The 23,027-nt window shown below is 36.8% G+C and overlaps 3 protein-coding genes across 3 annotated transcripts; 1 reads left to right on the plus strand and 2 right to left on the minus strand.

Moving 5' to 3' along the window:
* The first annotated feature begins 899 nt into the window (after positions 1-899).
* Positions 900-3,418, plus strand: LOC121762111 (LIM domain-containing protein WLIM1-like). The gene is made up of 5 exons (XM_042157880.1): positions 900-1,171; positions 1,897-1,993; positions 2,103-2,146; positions 2,232-2,321; positions 2,990-3,418. Exons 1-5 carry the CDS (start codon positions 1,037-1,039, stop codon positions 3,182-3,184), a joined length of 561 nt encoding a protein of 186 aa, XP_042013814.1. The 5' UTR covers positions 900-1,036; the 3' UTR covers positions 3,185-3,418.
* Positions 3,419-6,269: 2,851 nt separating this feature from the next.
* LOC121762112 (protein SOB FIVE-LIKE 2-like) lies at positions 6,270-7,518 on the minus strand. Its single transcript, XM_042157881.1, has 3 exons — positions 6,908-7,518; positions 6,537-6,585; positions 6,270-6,447 (listed from the first exon to the last, which is right to left on the minus strand). Exons 1-3 carry the CDS (start codon positions 7,289-7,291, stop codon positions 6,419-6,421), a joined length of 462 nt encoding a protein of 153 aa, XP_042013815.1. The 5' UTR covers positions 7,292-7,518; the 3' UTR covers positions 6,270-6,418.
* Positions 7,519-12,269: 4,751 nt separating this feature from the next.
* LOC121763055 lies at positions 12,270-16,600 on the minus strand. Its single transcript, XM_042159108.1, has 6 exons — positions 16,334-16,600; positions 13,894-15,518; positions 13,662-13,812; positions 13,404-13,551; positions 13,078-13,323; positions 12,270-12,987 (listed from the first exon to the last, which is right to left on the minus strand). The coding sequence occupies exons 2-6, from the start codon at positions 15,503-15,505 to the stop codon at positions 12,721-12,723; spliced, it is 2,424 nt and encodes an 807-aa protein (XP_042015042.1). The 5' UTR covers positions 15,506-15,518; positions 16,334-16,600; the 3' UTR covers positions 12,270-12,720.
* Positions 16,601-23,027: the final 6,427 nt, after the last annotated feature.

Consider the following 23,027-nt stretch of genomic DNA (forward strand, 5'->3'; position numbering starts at 1 on the left):
AAGATCTTAGCTGAATGGAGAGCGGCAACTGACCCCGAGGAGAAGAGTTTTCTTCACGCAATGCTCGTGAGTATGCAGGCCAATTTGAATCCCGTCGCGGCATAGGTGGGGGGCTTAGACGCGGGCTCAGATGCCGCAAATTTGGGGGTCTCGGATAGTGGCGACAACGGTGGCGACAACGGCGGTGACGACGGCGAGGAGTGAGGCGGAGGCGGGGGGGTTCGTGTGTGGCGGAGGAGTTTTTTTTAGATTAATGTAATTTTTTTTAATTAATGTAATTTTTTTAATTAATGTACTTTTTAATTTTAAATATTATTATTGAGTTTTTTCATATCTGTGTCGTAAATTTAATTCCGTATTTTGTATGATTGTTAATTATTTATTTTTATAATTTTGTTTATTGTGGCTAGGCTATGACTGACCTATTACTTGTCCTGATGATATGGCAGGAAGAGTTTGTGGCTAGGCTATGGCCGAGCTATTTCTATTGGAGATGCCGTAAGCTTCATCTATCATTTGGAAAATTCAGGATTATCAACTGACATTTTCCTCAAAGTTTATTATTGGTTTTTCCCTTTTTGGGCCTACAAAAAAGTCATGCATGCAGACCTTAAATATTGCTAATTATCTTTTTACATATTATCTTATATTTTAGACTAATGATTATGTGTAGTATAAAGTACTAGTACTATTATTTTCTACAAAGTTGATTTACTAAAACAACTTATTTTCTTTAAAATAATTTCATGAAATTTAAAAATGGAAAACATATACCTCCAAAATTATTGAAGTGGCTCCAAAACATGAAAAAAATAGAGAAGAGGAATTAAATAACAAAAAAAATGGTAGGTAAATATCTTTAAAATGGGACCATATAAAAAATTCTTCCAACCTTGCAACCCACTCATATTATTATTCATTCATCACAAAAATCCCTTTATCTCCTCACATTCACTCCCATCTTCCCTACTCTTCAAACCAAAAAACACACACAACACACACTAATCCATCTCTTCCATTGGAATTTGTAGAAACCATGGCATTTGCAGGTACTACCCAGAAATGCATGGCATGTGAGAAGACTGTATATCTTGTAGACAAGCTCACTGCAGACAACAGAATCTTCCACAAGGCTTGCTTTAGATGCCACCACTGCAAAGGCACTCTCAAGGTTACACTTTTTTACTTCACAATTTTATGTTTATCTTTCATTTATGTGTGTGTAAGAGGGAGATATACTTATGAGTTTTGGATTACTTGATTGAATCTGGAAATATTTGCTTATGTGCTTGAGCCCTAGAGCTTAGAATTAGGAGGCTTTACTTTTGAATCTTGTATTTCAAGATCCCATTTTTATTATTATGTGGATTCTGAATCATGGAGCTGAATCATCATTAATGAGTTTTGGCATATTGGGTCGATCTATTTCGATTTTCTTGATTTGAATATGAGTGTAATAGCTGGAAAAAAACTTGACTTTAGCAAGAAATCTTGGATCTTGTCCTGGAATTAAGGCCTAATTAACTCCAGTTTCTAAGTTTTTTCTTCAAGATTTACTTAATTTCAAGCCAAATAAAACAAGACTTAGCTAATGGAGGAATGTAGTGATGCTGGGATTTAACTTCTGGTTCAGGAATAAAAGGAATAGCTGGTTAACCGCCTAAATTAATTTAAAAGTTTGCTAATTTTAGATCTTAGGAGACTTAAGACAGTAAGGTTTGACGGTTGGAGAAGAATTTGAGTTACATCTTCCGGAACCGGAACCAGTGGTTCATGATTCAAACCAGAACAGGATAATTCTTTCACAGGCCGATTACGGTTCACATGATCCATTGGTTTTGGAACCGTGAGAATATGAAGGGGGAAATAACAATGAGTATGTGTTGTTGATTGTAGCTAGGGAACTACAACTCTTTTGAGGGAGTTCTCTACTGCAGGCCTCACTTTGATCAGCTCTTCAAGAGAACTGGCAGCCTCGACAAAAGCTTCGAAGGTATCATTGATTCAGCTAAGGAAAAACATTGTAATAACCTCAAAAAAATCATGTTTTGTTGGATAAGATTAAGAACACTCACATTGTGCTCATGATTCTATCTCCTCAGGCACACCTAAAGTTGTGAAGCCGGAAAAGCCTTCTGATTTTGAGGTAAGCAAACTCTTGTGTCTGAAACAGATTTTTGTTTATTTTGTTTCATGGTTTTTGAAGTAATCGAGATTGAGTGTTGGTGTAGAAACCAAATGCTGCAAAAGTTTCAAGCATGTTTGCTGGAACAAGGGATAAATGCTTGGCCTGCAAGAACACCGTCTACCCGACTGAAAAGGTAAGTTAAAAGCAATGTGTTAAGATATTCCATTTGAGTTGTTGTAGATCGAAAAATGTGAAGTAAAAAGATATCAACTTAAAAATACCTACCGAGTCAATTATTCTTTCACCAATTGATTTCAGAATGAAACTTCAGCAGTGTACTGTTAGTCAATGAATGAAACCATACCTTGCCCGTGAAGTTATAACATGGTATCTTGAGCTGAAGTACCGTGGAAGTGATGAGGCATGGGTGATTCTGTTCAGATATTAACAAATACGAAGGGATGTGTTGGTTGGGGGTGAAGGGGAATAGGTGATCCTATTGACGGGGCATGAGTGATCCTGTTGATGAGGCATGGATGATATGAATACAAATGAACGTGGCGTTGGAAGGTAAAGGGGCATGAGTGATACCATTGACAGAGGGGTCATGATGATCTGGTTTGGATATAAACAAATACGAAGGATTCACATGGAAAGACGCGTGTAAAGGGAATCACATTTTAAAAAGAGAACAACTCAAATAACCAACGAGTCGTTTAATTGGTTTCCCCATCTCGTATCATGTATGCTTCAACAAACGAGACAATACTTGGCCTAGGATTCAAATTCATGACATTTAGACGAACTTACTTTGAAGGGCTCGTCTCATCACATGTAACCCTGTACCGTGATATCATGCAGGTGTCGGTGAACGGGACGTCCTACCACAAGAGTTGCTTCAAGTGCACCCACGGAGGGTGCACGATTAGCCCCTCGAACTACATAGCTCACGAGGGGCGGCTCTACTGCAAGCACCACCACATTCAACTCATCAAAGAGAAGGGCAACTTGAGCCAGTTGGAAGGTGAGAACAAGAACACAAGTGGTGTAGTGTAGATCATGATCCATCTCATGTGATAGTGTTTGAATTGAGACCACATTGATTTTTTATGTGTTTGTGTGTCTTGTGTTTTTGGTTGTGTTTGAGAATGAAATGGAGGTTGGGAAAGCAGTGGGAACTTTGAGAGTGAGGCATTTTGTGTGTATGATGGATGTTACATAAAGCTTGGATGCTGGAAATAAAATTACTACATAAGTAAGGTTTATATATTTTGTAATTTTTAATTGAAATAGTGTTTTTTCGAATTTATTATTTATTCTGGTTGATTCTGATGCATGTCTCTTCCAACAAACTATCTGTAATTCATGTAATAATCAAACTATAAAAATGTTGGAACACTTTAATATAGTACTCCCTCCATTCCATAGTAGTGAGGACATTTTTTTTCGGCACGGAGATTAAGAAAGTAGAGAGATGAAGAGAGAATAAAGTAAGAGAGAGTAAAGTAAGTGGGAAGAAATGTGTTAACTTTTACTAAAAAGGGAAATGACTTCACTACTATGGAATGTACCAAAATGGCAAAATGACTCCACTACTATGGAACGGAGGGAGTATATATGAATGATGGTAATATGTTTCTTGGGGCGCACTATGGTCAATAAATGAAATTCAGTCAAAAATCAAGGCAAATTTCAGCCCTTGGATCCTTAGATTAGATGATTGTGATAATAATATCCAAGTTACATTATTACACTAAAAACGTTACATTATTAGCCGAGCCTCATTATTAGACTACATAATCTACATTATTAGACTAAAACACGTTACATTATTAGCTGAGCTACATTATTAGACTACACAATCTGCATTATTAGATAACACGTGGCATTAATCTAACGGTTACATCACAAGATCCAATGACCGAGATTTGCTTTGAGACTGGATTACGGGTCGAAGATATTTGGATCCTAAATCCAATCTATTTAGGTTGGGCCAGCCCTATCAGATTTGGTTATTGGTTATTTGGGTTGGGCTAAACTTGTGGGTTTTGGGTTAATTTGTCGGCCCAGACTTGAAATTTTTAATTTATAATTTTCTTTTGCTAATTTATGTGTAAGTAACGAATTTACCTATGAAAAGACTGTCATTTCAACTTAATATTGGTATGTAGTAGTAACTATTAAAGGGTTACGTATAAAACATTACTCCTTTACATTTAAAGGAGTAATATTTTGTTATGTATTTTCTTATAGACTAACTAATTAATATGGAGTAAATATTCTAAAACAAGCACGTGCAATCAAATCAATATTTTGCAGTCATTTTCTTCTATTCTTTCACTAATTTCAATCTTTTAACCTCTGATAATTGGTCTTCATCTATGTTTCTAATTAAGTAAAGTTTAAATAATTTTTTTGATATAAAAGTAAAATGCTCAAACTACCGAGGGTAGTGACCAAAAGTTCAACAAATCGACGAACAAAGCTCTGCAAGACTGCTTCAAAACAAACACGCACACAAAAGCTAAAGCCAAAATACCCCACAAGCTCCAATATCTTCTAAGACCGCCGGCACCCTGACAAACCAAAAGCACAAAGGAAGAGTAGGAAAAGAACAATACAACCAAAAAGTCATAAACAAAGAAAACAATCTGGGCTCGCATGTTTAAAGATGATTTTAATAGGACAAATTCAACTAATTTAGCAATAATGAAAAGAAAAAAAATTATAGCTTGGTATGGACCTAAACCCGTGAATAAGCCGCCCCACTTGTATCGGTCCCTAGTGCTGGTGCTCGACCGCAACCTCAATCGCGGGTCTAGCAGGGTGAGGACAGACAACGGTTCTTGATTTGATGAAAGGTTTTGTAATTTATTTTAGTCAAATAATTTTACCATTTTAATGTGCTAAGTCAATGGCCTTGCGTAAAAGGGATCTTAAAGATTCTTTCTAGTGTACTATCAGAAATTTTACCAGTTTCATGTTTGACATCGATCTTAGTCAAATAATTCTTACTAATAAAGTATAAAAAAAAATAATTAGTAATTTCTTTGCAAGCATCTTTTTCAAGATCGTATCGGATTGATGAATTTGTCATGAAAAATGATAATGTGAAAATTCATAAATAAAAATTGATATTTTCATTCTTATATATATAGATGGAAATTAAAGACATACAAGCTCTGCTAATATAAATTATTTTGATATCAAAGGTTGGATTTTTTCATTAAAGAGTGTGACAAAATGTAGGTCACGTGCGTGCATGGATTGATTCAATAATTGGTGCACTAAATGTTAGAGAAAATAATAATTATGCACCATGGCCAAACTCTTGTATTTTTATCATGATGTGGACAAATGCATCGTCTATCAACCCCTAGCCAAATATTTGAAGCAGTCAGTCATAATTAATTACTTGTTCACATAGAGAAAAATCTACACAAATCATAATAAATCTATTCTAAATTGAATTACACCCTATAATATTATTTTCAATTATTAGAGGTACCACCATGTAGTGAGAGATTGATAAGACTATACATAAATGGGATCTCTTGTCCCTTTCCCAAAATCTCATCAAGATATGAGCTTCACAATCTAAGCTTAGCAACACATGATTAATGATAATTAAGAACCCCCTCTCCCAAATTTTTCACCATGGCTAAATAGTTAATTCTCCAATTATATATATAGTTGAGTGATATAACTCGCCTTTTTTACAACATGTAACGAGCCAAGATTCGTCCACTTATAAACACACACCATGTTGCTATCATAAGTGGTAACATGTCTCTATTGGACATTGGTGTAAAGAAAGGAATGTGGAGAAAGCATTGTTCCCAAGATTTTATTTGGATGATTTATTTTATATGTCTCTATTTTTTATTATGTTCGTATTTATTAATTTTTCGTTGGGTTCTTATCATCTATTGAGATGTGCCCACACGAGTGCTCAAACAACAGATAGTAAAATAAATAATCATCTAATGAGATGTATGTGCCCACACGAGTGCTCAAACAATTGATAAAATAAATAGATCAATTTGTTGTGGAAAATGTCGAAATTAGTGTACTTTAATTTTTAGATGCTTCATTTTCTGTTAAATGAGTTACTGTGTGTAATGTGTGTTGCGGAATAATATTACTAGAAATCATAATACTAGAAATCATAGAATAATATTTTGTTACATTTTTCTCCTTTAAGGAAATAAATAAATAAGAGGAGAAATAGAATTTCTTCAGAAATTGAAGAACAAAATAGACAGATAGAGATAGAAACAAATTTCTTAGTTACTGCCTTTTTCTTCCCAGCGAACTGTCTGCAAATATGCACAAGGCCTTATTATTGGCTAACAAATTTCATGTCACAAAAATAAAATAATAAAAAACTACTAACCCAAATCCTCACCTGATAATTTCAAGAATCCTATTTTCTTTTTTGGCATCTTGATCTCTTCCTGAACAATGTAATTAAAAAAAATTGTAAATCCTCGTTCCATTTTGATCAAATGTAAAATCCAATTTTTGGTTTATATTAAAAAAAATAAAGGCAAATTGATAAATAAATCACTAAAGATGGACAAATTTTAGTATATCCACACTTTTCAAAACTAAATCATAAATCATGAAGTTTGTAATTTTTGCAAACATACACAATAATGTGCCAGTGGTTTTATAATTCAGTTTTTGAAAAGTGTAGTCAGACAAGAATTTGACCATCTTTCATAATTTATTTGACGATTAATAATAATAATAATAATAATATGTTGTTGGACTTGCCTGCAAGAAATGAGAGCTGGCAGTGTCATCAAAGCACAAGCTATGTTGCTTCTTGTTCTTCTTCAACTTTGTCTCTTTTGGTTTACTTTTCTGCCTTTTGTCTTGCTGAGGCGGGGGCGGGAAATGTGGAGGCCCCGATGAGGCATCCGAGACCATTGAAAGGTCTTCTTCATCTTTGTCATTTTCATCTTCATCTTCATCTTCATCTTCATCTTCATCTTCATCTTCATCTTCATCTTCATCTTCTTGATCATGCGTGTTGGCTCCTTTGCCTTGGTGGTCCGTGTAGTGTGTGTACGGATTTGTCGAGTTGGAGGGATGAACCAAGTAGGTAGTCCACCCGGATTCGCAGCCGCTGGTGCAATCAGAAGTGGATGTGTTCATTCCTCAATGATTTGTGAAGGCTTTGTAAAGATATATAGAAAGTTATGTGTGTGTTTGAAATGGAATAAAGTGTGTCTTTGTTTAGTGCTAGGGACAAAGAGAGAAAAAAAGGAAGAGAAGGAATTTTGTGAGAGCAAATAAATCATTCTCAAATCCCTTTGCCTTAGTATTATTATATAGATAGGTATATGTGTGCATGTGTGTGGGAAGGAATTTTGTGGGAGAAAATAATGTGTCTTTGGCTCTATCCCTTTGCCTTGGTATTATTAGATATGTTGCTGTTGGAATCAAATTTGCCAGTTGTCTAGGCTACTTTGGTTTTTTTGTATGGGGCATGACAGAGATTCATGGACAATGATACTAGTAAGCAAATCGACGAAGATATATGTTCATGGTTCAATCAGTCGACCCATCTAACTATTGGTTGGATCATAATATATATGATTAAATAGTTATAAGAAAATATTAAAATTTAGTAAATGAGCTAGCTAATTATATTTTTTGGCCTTAGTATAAAGTATAAACACGTAAGAAATATATAGGAGTATATATGTTCCTAGTCAAAATCAAAAGATACATAGATGTTCAATCACAAACGTTTGCACACGTATTACTTAGATTTTTTTAGTGAAAACAAGTGCAGAGATTTCACAAGAATGTGATGTGCCATTTACATGTCAAATTGCATCTACAAAGAAAGAAAACACACACACATACACTTGCATATGGCTGATAACATCATCCCACATGTATATATTCTCTTATCATGACAACCATATGAGTTCTTGAAATCAATCAAGACATAACTAATTTCAATTTTCCCACTCTTGATCTTGTCTTCACAAACTAAGCTTCCGCGCCTCGACCTAACCATCTTCGTCTGTGTTATGCAAGAACGAATGTCAAGTAGTTTCATCACATTTTTTGTTCTCTCCCTAAAATAGTTTTTCGTTTTTTCGAAAGTGGACTTAAAAAGAGGCTAATGTGTAACATGTCTCTTGTCTCATTAACATCGTTGCTCGTTAGACGCCACTGTAGCATGCGCAATTCGAGAAAAACACACATTTGCGGTGATAAGATTCAAGAAAGAAAAACACGCAACACACACCCAAGTAGTATAATAAACCCTAATGTGAAAAAAAAATATAAAAAGAAAACACCGACGAGGGGCTAATCTTGGATTAGGGCATGCAAAATGTTTTGAGGACCTGAGAAGATGAAAAAACACCTCAAAAATAGGAAAGAAACATAGATGAATGCTTGTGGTGTGGAAGAAAGGGTGGTGTTTATAATGTGGCTAAGCAAGTATAGGTGCATTCGACATTTTAGAGTAGTAGTAGCCCTTCACCTATGCAAAGCCATGGACAAAGTTAATTTAGAGGTGCTATTTAGGGTTCATATTCTTATAATCATGGCCTAGGGATTATTGCTTGCCATGTCTTGATTTGGCAAAAAAAAAATATTTGCACACTAAATCTTACATTTGCTTCTTAATTAGCTTCTTGATTTCACTTGGTACAAAGCATGTTTCCATGTGTAAGTGTGTGTTTGTGGCCAAACCTTCACCACATGTATGGATTGGTTTGAATTGGTGATGTGATTTAACTTTTTACTTGTTTCATTAGATTTTTATTTATTATTCATTGTGATTGTGACATTAGAGATACTTGTAGGAAAATGGAAATCAGCTTTGTTTATTTATTTATGGTTTTACTTTTTTTTCTTGAGTTCACCCCTAGGATGAAAGACTCGATCAATATGGCCCAATTTTAGATGCTATTATGTTGAGGAACAAAATAATTGACTAGTTCGGTAAAAATTGAGTTGACGGTTAAGATTTAGCAGGGTAATCACTTTTTGGTCTAAAATGGACCAAATCGTATGTTGAGGACCAAAAGCTATTAAATGCTAGTAGTAATGTTTTTGCGCGAAATCGTAAAATGATCACATATTCTTTTATGAATAACATAAATGCCACGTACAAAACACATCAGTTCACCAAAATAGACTTTAGTCTATAATTCTTCATGAGAGCATTTTTTACCATATTTTTCAAATTTCATTGATCAATTGAATGGCAAATAAACCTAGCTATGCCCTTTCACATCAATTTTGTCTAAATGTCCCTCTCCATATTATGCATGAGAACACGACATTTTTTTACCAAATTTTTCAAATTTCTTTGATCAATCGAATGGCAAATAAACCTCTACCCTTTCACATCAATTTTGTCTAAATGTCTCTCTCCATATTATGAAATATACACATGTCTTCTTCTAACATACTCCATTTGCTTATTCAATTAGGACTCTCCTCTCTTAGAAATATTCACTTCTTCCATCAACATCTAATTATGTCAAAAAAATCCGATATATACATCCAATTTGTCAAATTTTTATTTGAATTTTTTCGGAAAATGTAAAACTCGCATTTGACTTATTTGATCAAGAAAAATCATACCTTTGTGGTCACCCATGTTTAACATGATATTCATTGAGATTTTAGGTGTGAATTTTATTATGTTGGCAAATTTTAAAAGCTTTAGGTCTCGACAGCACAAGATATATTATTACTAGATGCCAAAGCCTCACTTGATCCTATTTTGTCACAATCAATCATAGTCTAATTTCTGTAACTTAAAAGTGATGTTAGAGGAAGGTCCAACTTACTTGTCCCAATTTAGTATCTTTAAGTCATGTCAATATGACTAAATAACATTTCAATTCAATGAATGATCAAATATTTTTGTAAATATTATAATATGTCAATTCTCTAACAATAATTAGAAAGCAATGTCTATGATACGCCCCAAGAGAACATACTATTCATTCACAGCTTGCATGGAGCTATCACCACGTACTATTGTGGTATTTTATGTTAAGCACATGTAAATGTTATATTTAATATATCTAGGCACGATCACATTCATTGAAAATTATCTGAAGATAGAATGAGTGGCTTGCTGAAATATAGATTTACGTCGATCTCTTTCTACTTTCATTTTCGACTGTGGGACATTTTTAATTATATGTGAATATCTCAATTTGCATCTCCTACATGTGAGTTTCGTAATTTGTTAATATCTTAACAAGATCACCCATGCCTCGTTACCTCCGATCCTTAATATCTGAACAAGGATCACCTATGTGTCACCTCCAATAACATATTCAACTAGAGCATAAGGTCTACTCTAATAGTGTCATACGGCCAGTTTTTACGAGGACTAGGTGCCAGATATATGAAGATGGGACAAATCAAACTCTCGTCGTTATGTTCCATCACAAAATCTATCGTTGATACGAGGAGTGACTCACTATATATTTAAATTGATATATTTTACTTTACATTTTTTCGTGTAGTAATTCATATAGGAGTATATATTAAGTTTGAAAATTATTTTCTTTATGAAAATAACTAATAGACTTTTAAATCTCACAATATAAAAATAGGTTTTTTCGGAAGTCCTTGAGTTTTTGAGCAACCTTGATTTTTCTATGAACTAATTGAAATAATTTGCATCTTCTTAGTTAAAATACTACTATATCCTACTACTTAATTTTTTCTATAAGATCAGTCTTTCTCATGCAGCTAATTATTTAATTACAACACTGTCCCTATTCATAATAGACGTGATAGGGATTCCTCGAAGTGATTTAATGATAACTTTAAATTATAGGTGGGGTTGATTTTTCTCTCACGTCACATTTCGTCAATCATTCAACTAATATATTAATTTATGTCATATATATTGCATTTATAATGGTAAAATGTGCAGTAACATATATAAATTTAATACAGGATGGGGCACTTAATAATATTTTTAAATTAATTGCATCATTATAAAATATACAGTAACAGTTAACATGGCTGCTACCTAATAATGTATCACATCATATCATTAAAAGGTGGCAATTTTATGGTATTGTGAAATTGCAGTACTATAACTGATTAATAATCATAAATACAGATTCAATTATGTGATAACCGAGTATCAATTCCTAATAACTTCCACGATTCAAAATAAAATAATGGATAATGATTTGATTTATTTTGCTGATACAACAGAAAATAGTAACGTGGCTTACTTGATAGTTTTAGCACCTTGTCTCCTAAGCATGAGGTTGGACGTTCGATCCCTGCTCATGTGAATGGAGCAAACCATTTGTCAGTCTCCTACCGCTTAGTGCGCTGACCGTTGACGAGGGATCAATCATCTAATTGTCAACAAGAGGAAATGCCTTAGGATGAAAAAAAATATAGTTGGTCATTAAGTTAATATATACATGTACTCAAACCACAGCACATTCTTGCAGTAGAACAAATACTATTGGATTTGAAAATTTAACGGATGCTATTTTTACACTAGACAATTATTATTTAATTTAATAAAAAAATGTAACTATGTCATTTTACCTAATTTGTACTTATGATAGTTTAAAATTTTGTTCATTACATTATAATACCTTAATTTGGTTAATCTTGCCGTTTCCATAATAGTGATAGCATCTTCAACATGTAATGTGTATGTTGTGGCTTTGGATATATTTTTCCACGAACTTAATATTTGGTCAGAAATATTCTAAACTTTGATTTTGTTAATTTCCCATGATCCCCAAAATCTGAATTGACATACATCTATATTAAAGTTGAGATGTCAATTATATACACTAACAATTGATCACTATTAATATCATTGGATGCAATTTCAATTTTCCCACTAACTTCAATAAAAAAAAATGAGATTTCATTTCGGGATCAATAATTGTGGTTTATCAAATAATCATATGATATAAATTCATGTTGTATTGTTTGGAATGTGAGGAAATTCAAGGATATTGTGTGGACCAACATTTGTTCCCTTTCTTCCTCCATCAATTGCAATCCTCATTAATTACCCTCACCATATCATAAACATAAATTATATATAAATTGAGAAATTATCAAAAAATTAGAGATGAGAAAGAAAGGGGTTGAGAAATTTAGAATTTGAATAATTGATTTATAGAGTGAGTAAAAGAGCTAATAACCGAAAAATACAACAATAAGCCAATGTAGGTCTTTTACCATAACCTTTGAATGTAGCTGAAAAATCTTATTGATCCTAAAACCCACCATATAATTATATTCTAGAGTCCTAACTATGTAATATTTACACAAGATTTCAACAGGCTTGATGAAGTATACACCAAAATACCTCAGTGATCAGGTAATCAAGAATGGAGGAGACATATGCAGTAATGCAGACGCCAGCCGGTAACTTATGTCTGCTTCTTTACATACGTAATACAGGTTTTGAGGAGGTCGAAGTTAGTCATCATCCGGCTGGTAGCTATCCCGTTTGAATCATTTCTTGGCAGTGATTAGTGACTCAGAAGTTCAAGCTGCGTAGAGTCCACAGAAGAGGACGTAACCAGTTTCCACCTAGACGTCTACAATCGTGCGCTGATTCTATTCAGGCTAATCGTGCCTGTGGTGCTAGCAGATGCAGATTCTCCTACCAATTCTGGTCTTTTTCTGTCGGTACCTTGAGAACATAGGTAAGACAAAGACTGCACCCATGAAACCAGAGCTGGTTTCCTTATAACATCGTCAGAATCTGCGATTTGCTGATACAGTTGATTAAGGAGCGCATTCTGTCCATTCGAGGGTAGTTGGACAATCAGCTGGGCCAGTAACTTCATTAAATGTGGTAGAACCTACGAGTAGTCACCGAATTTAACTGAATTGAAAGCCAGGATCCGAATGTGTGACGACAGATCAATTAAGTATATATGAGACCACTATACCTGTATATCAACCAGGGAAAGTAATCGTAAAAGCAGATCTAGCACTTTCTTTGGAGGCTCCAACTCTCCTTCCCAGCTCTTCCATAGATCAATTTCGAGATCATCAACTGCATTGCAGAGGCTGGTTGCCTTCTGAATGAGACTACTAACGCAATAAAATGTAGATGGGCTACCAGCAGGAAGATTCCGAACAAGTGCAGCTACTCCGGAAGCCATTCCCTCAAATGGAGTAATCCTTGGATAACCCTGCATTTCCAACTCATTTATCAAACTTTAAACAGTCAACTAGCTTTCACCAGACATGCACAAAGTAGAAGAATCGATACCTCTAATGATCTCTGGATGTAATAAAACACTAGTTGCTCTTTCAGTAAATCTCTTTCATCCTGATCAAGATCTTTCCCAGAAGTGACAAAAGCTGCGAAAACTGAATGTGCACATCTAGCAACTTTTGCATTGGGATGTCCCATATATCTTAGATGATGTATAAGGAATTAACAAGATCAAAATACAGAGAACTTTTGCACAAGAAAGTGGTGAAGGGTTTTTGAGGATTCAGAATTTCCCAGTTTAATAAAGGATACAGGAACATAACGGGAGCCACGGCATTCCTAAATACAGAGGCATGTAATCGATCAACACAAGTAGGTATAACCCGCATAAAGAATACGACACGGGCAGTTTGAACCTCATCGGTGGACCACGGATGCTCCATTTCAGGTTGGTTAGAAGAACCTGCAAAGAGTAAGTAAATACAGGGAGAATTCTAAGCTGAGAACTTTGATAAAAGAAAGAAAAACATATAAAAGGTAATACCATCATAAGTGATCAAATGATGATAGGAAGGCATAGACTCTATGAATGTGGCACATGCCGATTCATTCTCCTGAACGCTTACAATAACAGCTCTAATTGTATCCATATACTCAGGCAAGCGCATTCTACGGAAATATTCCATGCATGATAACGAAACCAATATTTTCACCGAGATTTGTAAATGAGTATCTTGGTCTATTCTCGTGTCTAATCTATGTTTTGTTACTCCTAATGCAAAAACCACAATCATAAGGAAAGCAGATTCGGCAATTTTCTCCATGTCGCTAATGAGTTGATAATGTCCCTGGCCCTTAAGCAGCAATGTCGCCTGTCGATGCCATGAGTAGACTGATTGGCAGTAATCCCATACCAGACTCTCCACCGGACTCCTACTATCTTCATTCGCATGTGCATACTGATTGCAGAAGACAGCAGTTATAGCTCCTGCTTCCTTGAAAAGGAAGCTACTCAGGTGGTCTTTGATCTCATCATGTAGCGATGCCCGATTTTCTTCAGGAAATTTAAGGATCTTATCGTAGACATGCTGCAAAGGGAATACTTCGTTCAACAACGCCAGTGCAAGAGTAGCGAGAATAGAAGGTCTGTAGGAGACGGAACCACTTCGAGCCAAAGCTAGTGCCATACAGTGCACAAGATGATAGTCAGCACCTCTGGTCGCAGCCAATTCTTTTGCCACAACCTCGAGACAATCCTCTACCGGATTCTTTATGGGCATGAAGCCAGTCAATCCAGATCTATTTATAGTCCTCAACACTCCAGCAGCAGTCATGACTACAGCAACTGAAGAATGAGCTGGCTTGACATTCTCCAAAAGCTCTCTTACATCATCAATAATATCCATGGAATGCAGGTTTGCGGAATTCGATAGAACCCACTCGAACACATGCAGTAGCATGAGTCCCTGAGAAATACCAAAGGGTCCACCATCTCGGCCCCAGATCCTGAACAGAATATCTACAATTCTTCTAAAATTTACTATAACAGGGGAAGCGAGAGCATAACCAACACCTGCCAGAGTGCTGGTGGCTAGCTCATCCGACAAGAAAATAGATCGGTAATCTTCTTCGAGTAACTTCGAAAGCAACTCCAAGCAAAGCCTTTTGGACTTCTCAGAAGCAGAAGTCTGGAAAGAAAGGGCACCAAGGAGTAGGATCCCATTGGAGAAGAAAAGGGAGCTTTGTCCACAACAAGATTTGCTAGAGAAAATGTGTGATAGCACTTCGATGGCAGATTCAACAACCGAAGAATTTTGCCTCGATTTTCTCACCCAAACATATAGAAGCCTAAAGAATAAGGGATAAGATTCCTGTGGAAGAGAGAGACTTTCTGAAGACAAAATGGAAATTATAAGTTTTGCTTGTGGATCTGCTACATAAAGGGCATTTTGAGAACCAATAAGAATCTCCAATGCCTGGAGGTGTCGAGCATGGAACGCCTGGGATTTAAGTGAGTCTCTAAGGTCGGCCCAAGCTTGGATTAATGCTTGAGCGGAGGAAGTAGAGGATTGTACCGAACCATTCTCGTTGCTACTGATAGAAACGACGCTCCTCAACCATTCTTCAAGGAAGAAATATTGGGATTGTTTGGCCATTCCTCAACCTCAACTGCAAAAAGAAGCATATTCACAAAGAGAGATATGTAAGAGGAAGTTACTAGATGTTTTGTTATACGTATTCATAACTAAGGAGCAATGATATTCATCTGATTTACGAAGTATCAAAGAAGGTGCATATTCCATTGGATGGTTGAAATGGATGGTGCACCGAGAATTCTTATAAACAATTTACATAAACAACCATCACAGTAACGAATTACTAATTAACAGGTAACTCTATTTCTTTTCCTGTGGCAAGATTTCCCGGGGGAAAAGTTATGAGACAAACAATTCATGATTCAAACAGTTTCTTTAGTCGTTCAATTGAGAAAAGATAAAATGGACTGCTACAATGAAGCAATAAACATGCCAAATGCCATGGAAAGCAAGCAAGGATATACATTGATAAAAAGAGCAAAATGACACATCAAAGTATGATTTATCGCATTTGCATCAATGAAAATTCAGGAACCCAATCCGATAACAACTAAATATAACTCCTGAATTACAAAGATAACAGTTCATGCTTAAAACAGTTGCTTTATCGATCAATTGAGAGAATAGACAAGGATGAACTGCTACAATGATATACTAATGGACTAGCATAAAAGAGGAAAATCACATATAGAATTTATCGCTTTCACATCGATGAAAATTCAGGGACCTAATTCGAAATCAACTACATATAACTCACCCATGGCTTACAAGAATACGGAAGTAAACAATTAACTGATTATAATGGAATTCCGAGCTCTCTCTTGTGCATTTCTTCGAATAGTTGAAAAGGGTGCTGAATTGGTAATTTCAAGACAAAGTAGAACTCACCTCTAGTTAGTCCTGAGCGGCGGAGATTCCAAGAGGTGAGTGAAGAAGGTGGAGCTCAGAAAAAAACGGCAGCCGGTGACGGTTGGTGGAGGACTGGCGAATTCCCGGCGTACTTTTTTAATTATCCTTTTTTCCTTTTCTTTATCGTCAGCCAAATAAATTAAATAAAAGAAAAATGAGATTTTTATATTTTTAATTATCCTTTCTCCATTCTAAAAAATTACCTTCAATTTTGTCATTTTGATAACCAATAAAAGAATTCAGTGTAATATAGAATCAGAATAGAACAGGATCATCCTAACCCGTGACATCATAAAACTCCATTAATCGGCTCAACAACTCTTTACAGTTTTATATTTGGCTCTTTTATGCTCCAATCATTCTCGTTTGATTTACACACAAGTTTTTTATTTAATTAGGATTCAAAGTTGTCATCATCGTTTTCATTTACACTGCGATCGTTGTATTTTATATGATAAAATATAAATTTTTCTTTTTCAGATTATTATAATCAAATATTTTGTAGGTGCTTTCTCTGTTTCAAAGTATTTTTCTTTTTTTTTTCGTAAATTTTGTTGTATGTTAATTAAGACTATGGACTGAACTTTTGAGATGAATTTTAATGGGGTTGCTCTTTTTTATTGAAATTGAAACTGGGCTCACCTAAATTTGGATCCAATAAGGTGAGGTCCAGGCCTGCTATTGGTGTCATTTTTATTTTATTTTAAATAACATGGCAAAAAGGGATCATGGTTTAATAATCTAACAAAGCGTGATTACCTTTAAATATTTTTAAATACTTGAACAGTGCACATAAATTTCAACAATTTATTGCCTCGCTCTTAGATAGGACTCGGGAAATTATTTATTACCCCACAATAAATTTAATCCACATTATGCAAATCAAACATTTACTTAATACTTAGGAACACCAAAGCAAAAGCACAATCCACTACTTAGTCGACAAAATTTATCACATGTAAACAATAAATCCAACTAAAACTAAGAAAACTCAAAACAACAATATTTCTACAACTTTTTTACCTAATTTATTTCCACCAATTATATAAAGGAAATATAAACGAGCATACATATTATTATAATTAAACAAAGTATAATGGCTTACTGATTAATCATTCTCCCCATCTCATTACTATTTCTCCATGTCAAATACACCAAAGTCAAGAATTATCAAAGGAAGAGAAGTAATTAGTGGAAGATGATATGTAATTGATATGAAATTAATATGCAATACATAGTCCTAGAATAGAATGATCTATTACCTAAATTACATTGTAATTCTCCCTTTAAGTAGGGGAAAGAACCGTTTGTTACATAGATCACAATAATACAATAGCAATCATCTTCTCCTAACGTTTTTCTACTCTAAATTACCCTATGAGTCGCCTAACTCTCGATTACCATCGTTAAGATGGTATCAGAGCAGGAAATCAAAAAAACAAAACCTCGAATGGAGGTCAGGCAAATATACACCCTCGAGCTATTGATCGAGACAATCTCAAATCTAATTGATTTGTATAAAGCAAGCACAAATGAGAACCAAAATTCCTCCCTTGTCGGAACTGACCGAGAAGCTGAAGAAACTCCCGAGATAAAGCTTGAGACTGCACCAGCAAACTCTCGTTTCCCTACTCCGAAGAAGACGTATGCAGCGGCGGCGGCTGAAGCAGAGTCGGCGTCGGCTGCAGCAGCTCCACCCGTCACACACAGCAGCGTCGGCGACGGAAGAAGCAACACCAGTCAGCAGCATCCGTCGCATGAAGCAGCGCCTACGGCAAGGGAGCCAAGAGGAGGAAGGCGAAAAATGTCGGCGAGCGGCGAGGACCGAGTAATCATCGCCGACAAGAGAGCCGATAGGAGAAAGGTCGGTGGCCAGTTTCCAATCGGGAATGACAAATTAGAAGCGGCTAGGGTTCTCGAATGTGAAGGAAGAAAGACGTATGCAGCGGCGGTGGTTCCCCAAATTGGTGTGACCACCCCCATACAAATGAAAACCACGACTCAGCCCCCTCCCACAAAATATCTCCACTTTCAACCCCCAAAATCCCGGAAATTCCAAACTGACCCCAGATCAGAAAAAGCCCTACCCATTAAACCCAAACCTTTCGATATATTACACTTCAGCCCCATCAGACAGAATAAATCCAAAAACACACCCCACACTTCCAAAAATTTTCGATGTAACCCCTCAGTCGCAAAAACTTTGCACATTGTACCCCAGATTTTAAAAAATACCGACTTCCAGCCAACCATACCTTGCCGAAACTCATTTGAAGCCTTAGCCTGCTCCTCTATGTCTAATTCAGGCCCTAAAGACACACACTGGATTTTTGACTGTGGGGCAACCGATACCATTTCGTTTGAAGCCTCGGACTTTGTATCTATTGTCAATTCCCCAAAATCCTATGTCCAAACAGCTAGTGGGGACCTAGCTCGAGTTATGGGTGCAGGCACAATAAATATTTCGCCAACCCTGCGCCTCTCTAATTGGCTTTTTGTTCCGTCTTTATCTCATAAGCTATTGTCGATTAGTCATGTGACTAGAGAACTAAACTGCAAATTACTAATGCAGCCTCGTTTTTGCATGTTACAGGATATCAAGACGGGGACGATAGTTGGGCGTGGCACTGAGCGAAGCGGACTGTATTATGTGGACGAGATAGCCCAACAGAGTGATGCAATGATGCTAACTCCCGGACCGACAGACAGGCAGGCTTGGCTTTGGCATCGTAGGTTAGGGCACCCATCCTTGGGATATATTTCCGTCTTCTTTTTCCTAAATTAGCTAGATCCTTGAACTCTTGTAATTGTGATACTTGTGTGCTAGCCAAAAACCATAGACATTCTTTCAAGTTGAACAATACTAGAGTAAAATATCCTTTTGCTTTAGTACACTCGGATGTTTGGGGTCCCGCTCCTATCACTGGGGGCCAAGGTTTTCGATATTTTGTACTCTTTATTGATGATTATTCTCGCATGACCTGGATTTATTTTTTGAAAAACAAACACGAAGTTTTTGATAAGTTTGTCGATTTCTATAACCTTATTCAAACCCAGTATAAATACACCATCCAGACCCTTAGATCGGACAATGGGGGGAATTTGTCAACAATAAAATGCAAGAGTTTTTTCGAACAAGAGGCCTAGTTCACCAAACCTCGTGTGCTTACAATCCAGAGCAAAATGGGGTAGCAGAAAGAAAAAACCATTACATCCTTGAAATCACCAGGGCGCTCTTAATAGACTCCAAAGTACCCAGATCCTTTTGGCCAGAAGCTATAGCAACCGCTGTCTACCTTATAAATCGACTACCCACTGGCATACTTAGCTTCAAAACTCCCTTACATATTTTTTCCCAGCACTTCGACATCCCATCCTCATTATCCCTTGAACCCAAAGTTTTCGGATGCTCGGTCTTTGTCCACATTCCCAAACATGAACGTTCCAAATTTGATCCCTGCGCCCTAAAATGTGTCTTCCTTGGCTATGGGAAAAATCAATAGGGAAACCGATGCTATGACCCAAAAACCCGTAGAATACATACTACCATGAACTGTGATTTTGTGGAAGGGGAATACTTCTACACCCAATCTAGTAGTCAGGGGGAGACACAACCTTCAGACCATAGTCCAAAGAATGACCTCCTAGATTGGCTACCGGACACACAAAACTACCAATTAGGGAGAGAGCCATCAGGGGAACCACAGACAGGGGGAGAGTCACAGCTAAGTCCTGTCACAGACATTGGTCCACCTTAGGAAGCTAGCAACACCGCCGGGCCATCACATCCAATAATACAGAGCGACGAGCAAGGTGACATGAATCAACCGTCAACCCCGCCTTCAATTCCTGAGGTAATACAGAGCGACGAGCAAGGTGACATGAATCAACCGTCAACCCCGCCTTCGATTCCTGAGGTAACCAGTTCAGATTCTGATAACATACCTGTGGACAGTACTAACCTTGATAGGGGAAATAATGAGGAAAGCGGAACCAGTGGAAGTAGTGAAAGGGATCCATACGAGTTGCCCCCAAGGAGAACAAGAGGAGTGCCTCCTCGACGGTACTCACCGGACTGGAGGGGAAGGAAGGCAAAATACGCAGTATCTAATGCTGCGCAAAGTCACCTATCAGAAATGGCCCGGGCCTTCGAGACTGCTCTATATGAGGAAGAAGACATTCCACAGTCTTTTGAGGAGGCAAGCAAACACAAACACTGGAGAGAAGCTATGAAAAAGGAAATAGATGCTCTAGTTAAGAATGACACGTGGGAGAAGTGTACGTTGCCAAAAGGAAAGAAGTCAGTTGGATGTCGGTGGATATTCACCATAAAAAGAAGAGCAGATGGTTCAATCGAGAGATACAAGGCGAGACTCGTGGCAAAAGGATACACCCAAGTATATGGAGTGGATTACGAAGAGACTTTCTCCCCAGTGGCTAAAATGGAGACTGTTCGAGCACTACTATCTGTAGCAGCGTGCAAAGACTGGAATCTATACCAGTTTGATGTGACGAACGCCTTCCTACATGGAGAGCTAGAACAAAATAAAGAAGTATACATGGAGGTCCCACCAGGCTTCGCCGGAGAATTTGGAGATGGAGAAGTCTGTCGACTGCGGAAAACCTTGTATGGGTTGAAGCAGTCTCCCCGGGTCTGGTTCGGCCGGTTCTGCCAAGCCATGTTCAAGCACGGATACCAACAAAGCCAGTCGGACCACACACTTTTCACAAAAAGGAGAGACAACAAGGTAACATGTCTGATTATTTATGTTGATGACATGATTATCACTGGAGATGATGTAGAAGAAATCCAGAAGTTGAAGGAAAATCTGTTCAAGGAATTTGAGATGAAAGATTTAGGAGCACTGAAGTACTTCTTGGGGATAGAAGTGTTGAGATCCAAACACGGAATATTCCTAAGGCAGAAAAAGTATGTTCTAGACCTGCTAGTTGAAACTGGTCTCCTCGAATGCAAGCCAACTGTCACTCCAATGATTCCCAACCATGGTTTGAAGCTAGAAGACGGAGTGGAACTCGCAGATCGAGAAAGGTACCAACGGTTGGTCGGAAAACTCATCTATGTCTCACATACTAGACCCGACATTGCATATGCCATAGGCATCGTAAGCCAGTTCATGCACAAACCTCAAGCTAATCATATGGAAGCCGCTTTAAGGATAGTGCGTTACTTAAAAGGCACTATAGGATATGGAGTGTTCCTAGCAAAATGAGAAGACCTGGAGATTGATGGATATACTGATGCTGACTGGGCAAGTAATCCGGTGGATAGGAAATCTATAGGGGGGCTACTTCACTTTCATAGGGGGAAACTTGGTTACGTGGAGGAGTAAGAAACAAAAAGTGGTGGCTCTATCCAGTGCCGAGGCCGAGTTTCGAGGAATGAAAAGTGGACTCATGGAAATCCTATGGCTAAGAAGGCTACTTACAGAAATTAGCTTCCCACCTACTCGAAAGAGCCAATTGTTTTGTGATAACAAGGCTGCGATTAGCATCTCTGAAAATCCGGTGCAACATGACAGAACAAAGCACGTGGAAGTTGATCGGCACTTCATTAAAGAAAAATTGGAAGGAGGAATTATTGAGTTCCCATTTGTCCATTCGGAAGAGCAACTTGCAGACATACTAACCAAGGCGGTTCACCCGAAAGTCTTTAACGAAGTATTGACCAAGTTAAGCATTGGAGATACCATTGCTCAACTTGAGGGGGAGTGTCAAATACACCAAAGTCAAGAATTACCAAAGGAAGAGAAGTAATTAATGGAAGATGATATGTAATTGATATGAAATTAATATGAAATTAATATGCAATACATAGTCCTAGAATAGAATGATCTATTACCTAAATTACATTGTAATTCTCCCTTTAAGTAAGGGAAAGAACCGTTTGTTACATAGATCACAATAATACAATAACTATCATCTTCTCCAAACGTTTTTCTACTCTAAATTACCATATGAGTCGCCTAACTCTCGATTACCATCGTTAAGACTCCACAATTGTCACGCAGATTTAATTGATAATATTTGCTCAATCAGTCTCTATGTTACAACTCCTTATAGACCGGACCAACGTTCTCGTGGTCCCGTGGAGCCGGTCTTAGAGAACTGGCCGAGATAAAGCGTGACCGGCCACTCATTATAGTATGACAGTAACTAAATCACTTGTGAATGAATCGAATAAAGATCAAGTGGAGACGCCTCGACTCGAGCAAGGAGGCTGTTGTTGTCAGATAGGATTTGGTTTTTGTCAGTGTTGATCATTTGTAATTTAATTAATTTAAGGGGGATTTCATGAGTTATGAGTAGAGTGTGGATGATTGGATATAGAGAATTAAGAAGCAATTGGAGAACTAACAATAAGACCATACTTTATATGGATGGAGATTGGAGAGAGTATTATTTTGAAATGTCTAGTTATATTTTTCTTGTTAATTATATTAGAGTGTGTGTTCGATGTTTTGCAAAATAATCATAAGAAATTAGTAAAAGATATGAAAAAAAAAAATGAATATTAACGATTGAGAAATCAAATCACATCTATGAGTGGGTTGACATTAAAAAAACATTATTTTTCATGTGAATTGAGAAGAATTCTGCATTGGGCGTATAAAATTAATGAAATTATTCGTTCTTAGTAAGTAGGTTTTGAACA

Source organism: Salvia splendens, chromosome 13, assembly GCF_004379255.2.
Source record: "Salvia splendens isolate huo1 chromosome 13, SspV2, whole genome shotgun sequence".
NCBI classification, from domain to species: Eukaryota; Viridiplantae; Streptophyta; class Magnoliopsida; order Lamiales; family Lamiaceae; genus Salvia; species Salvia splendens.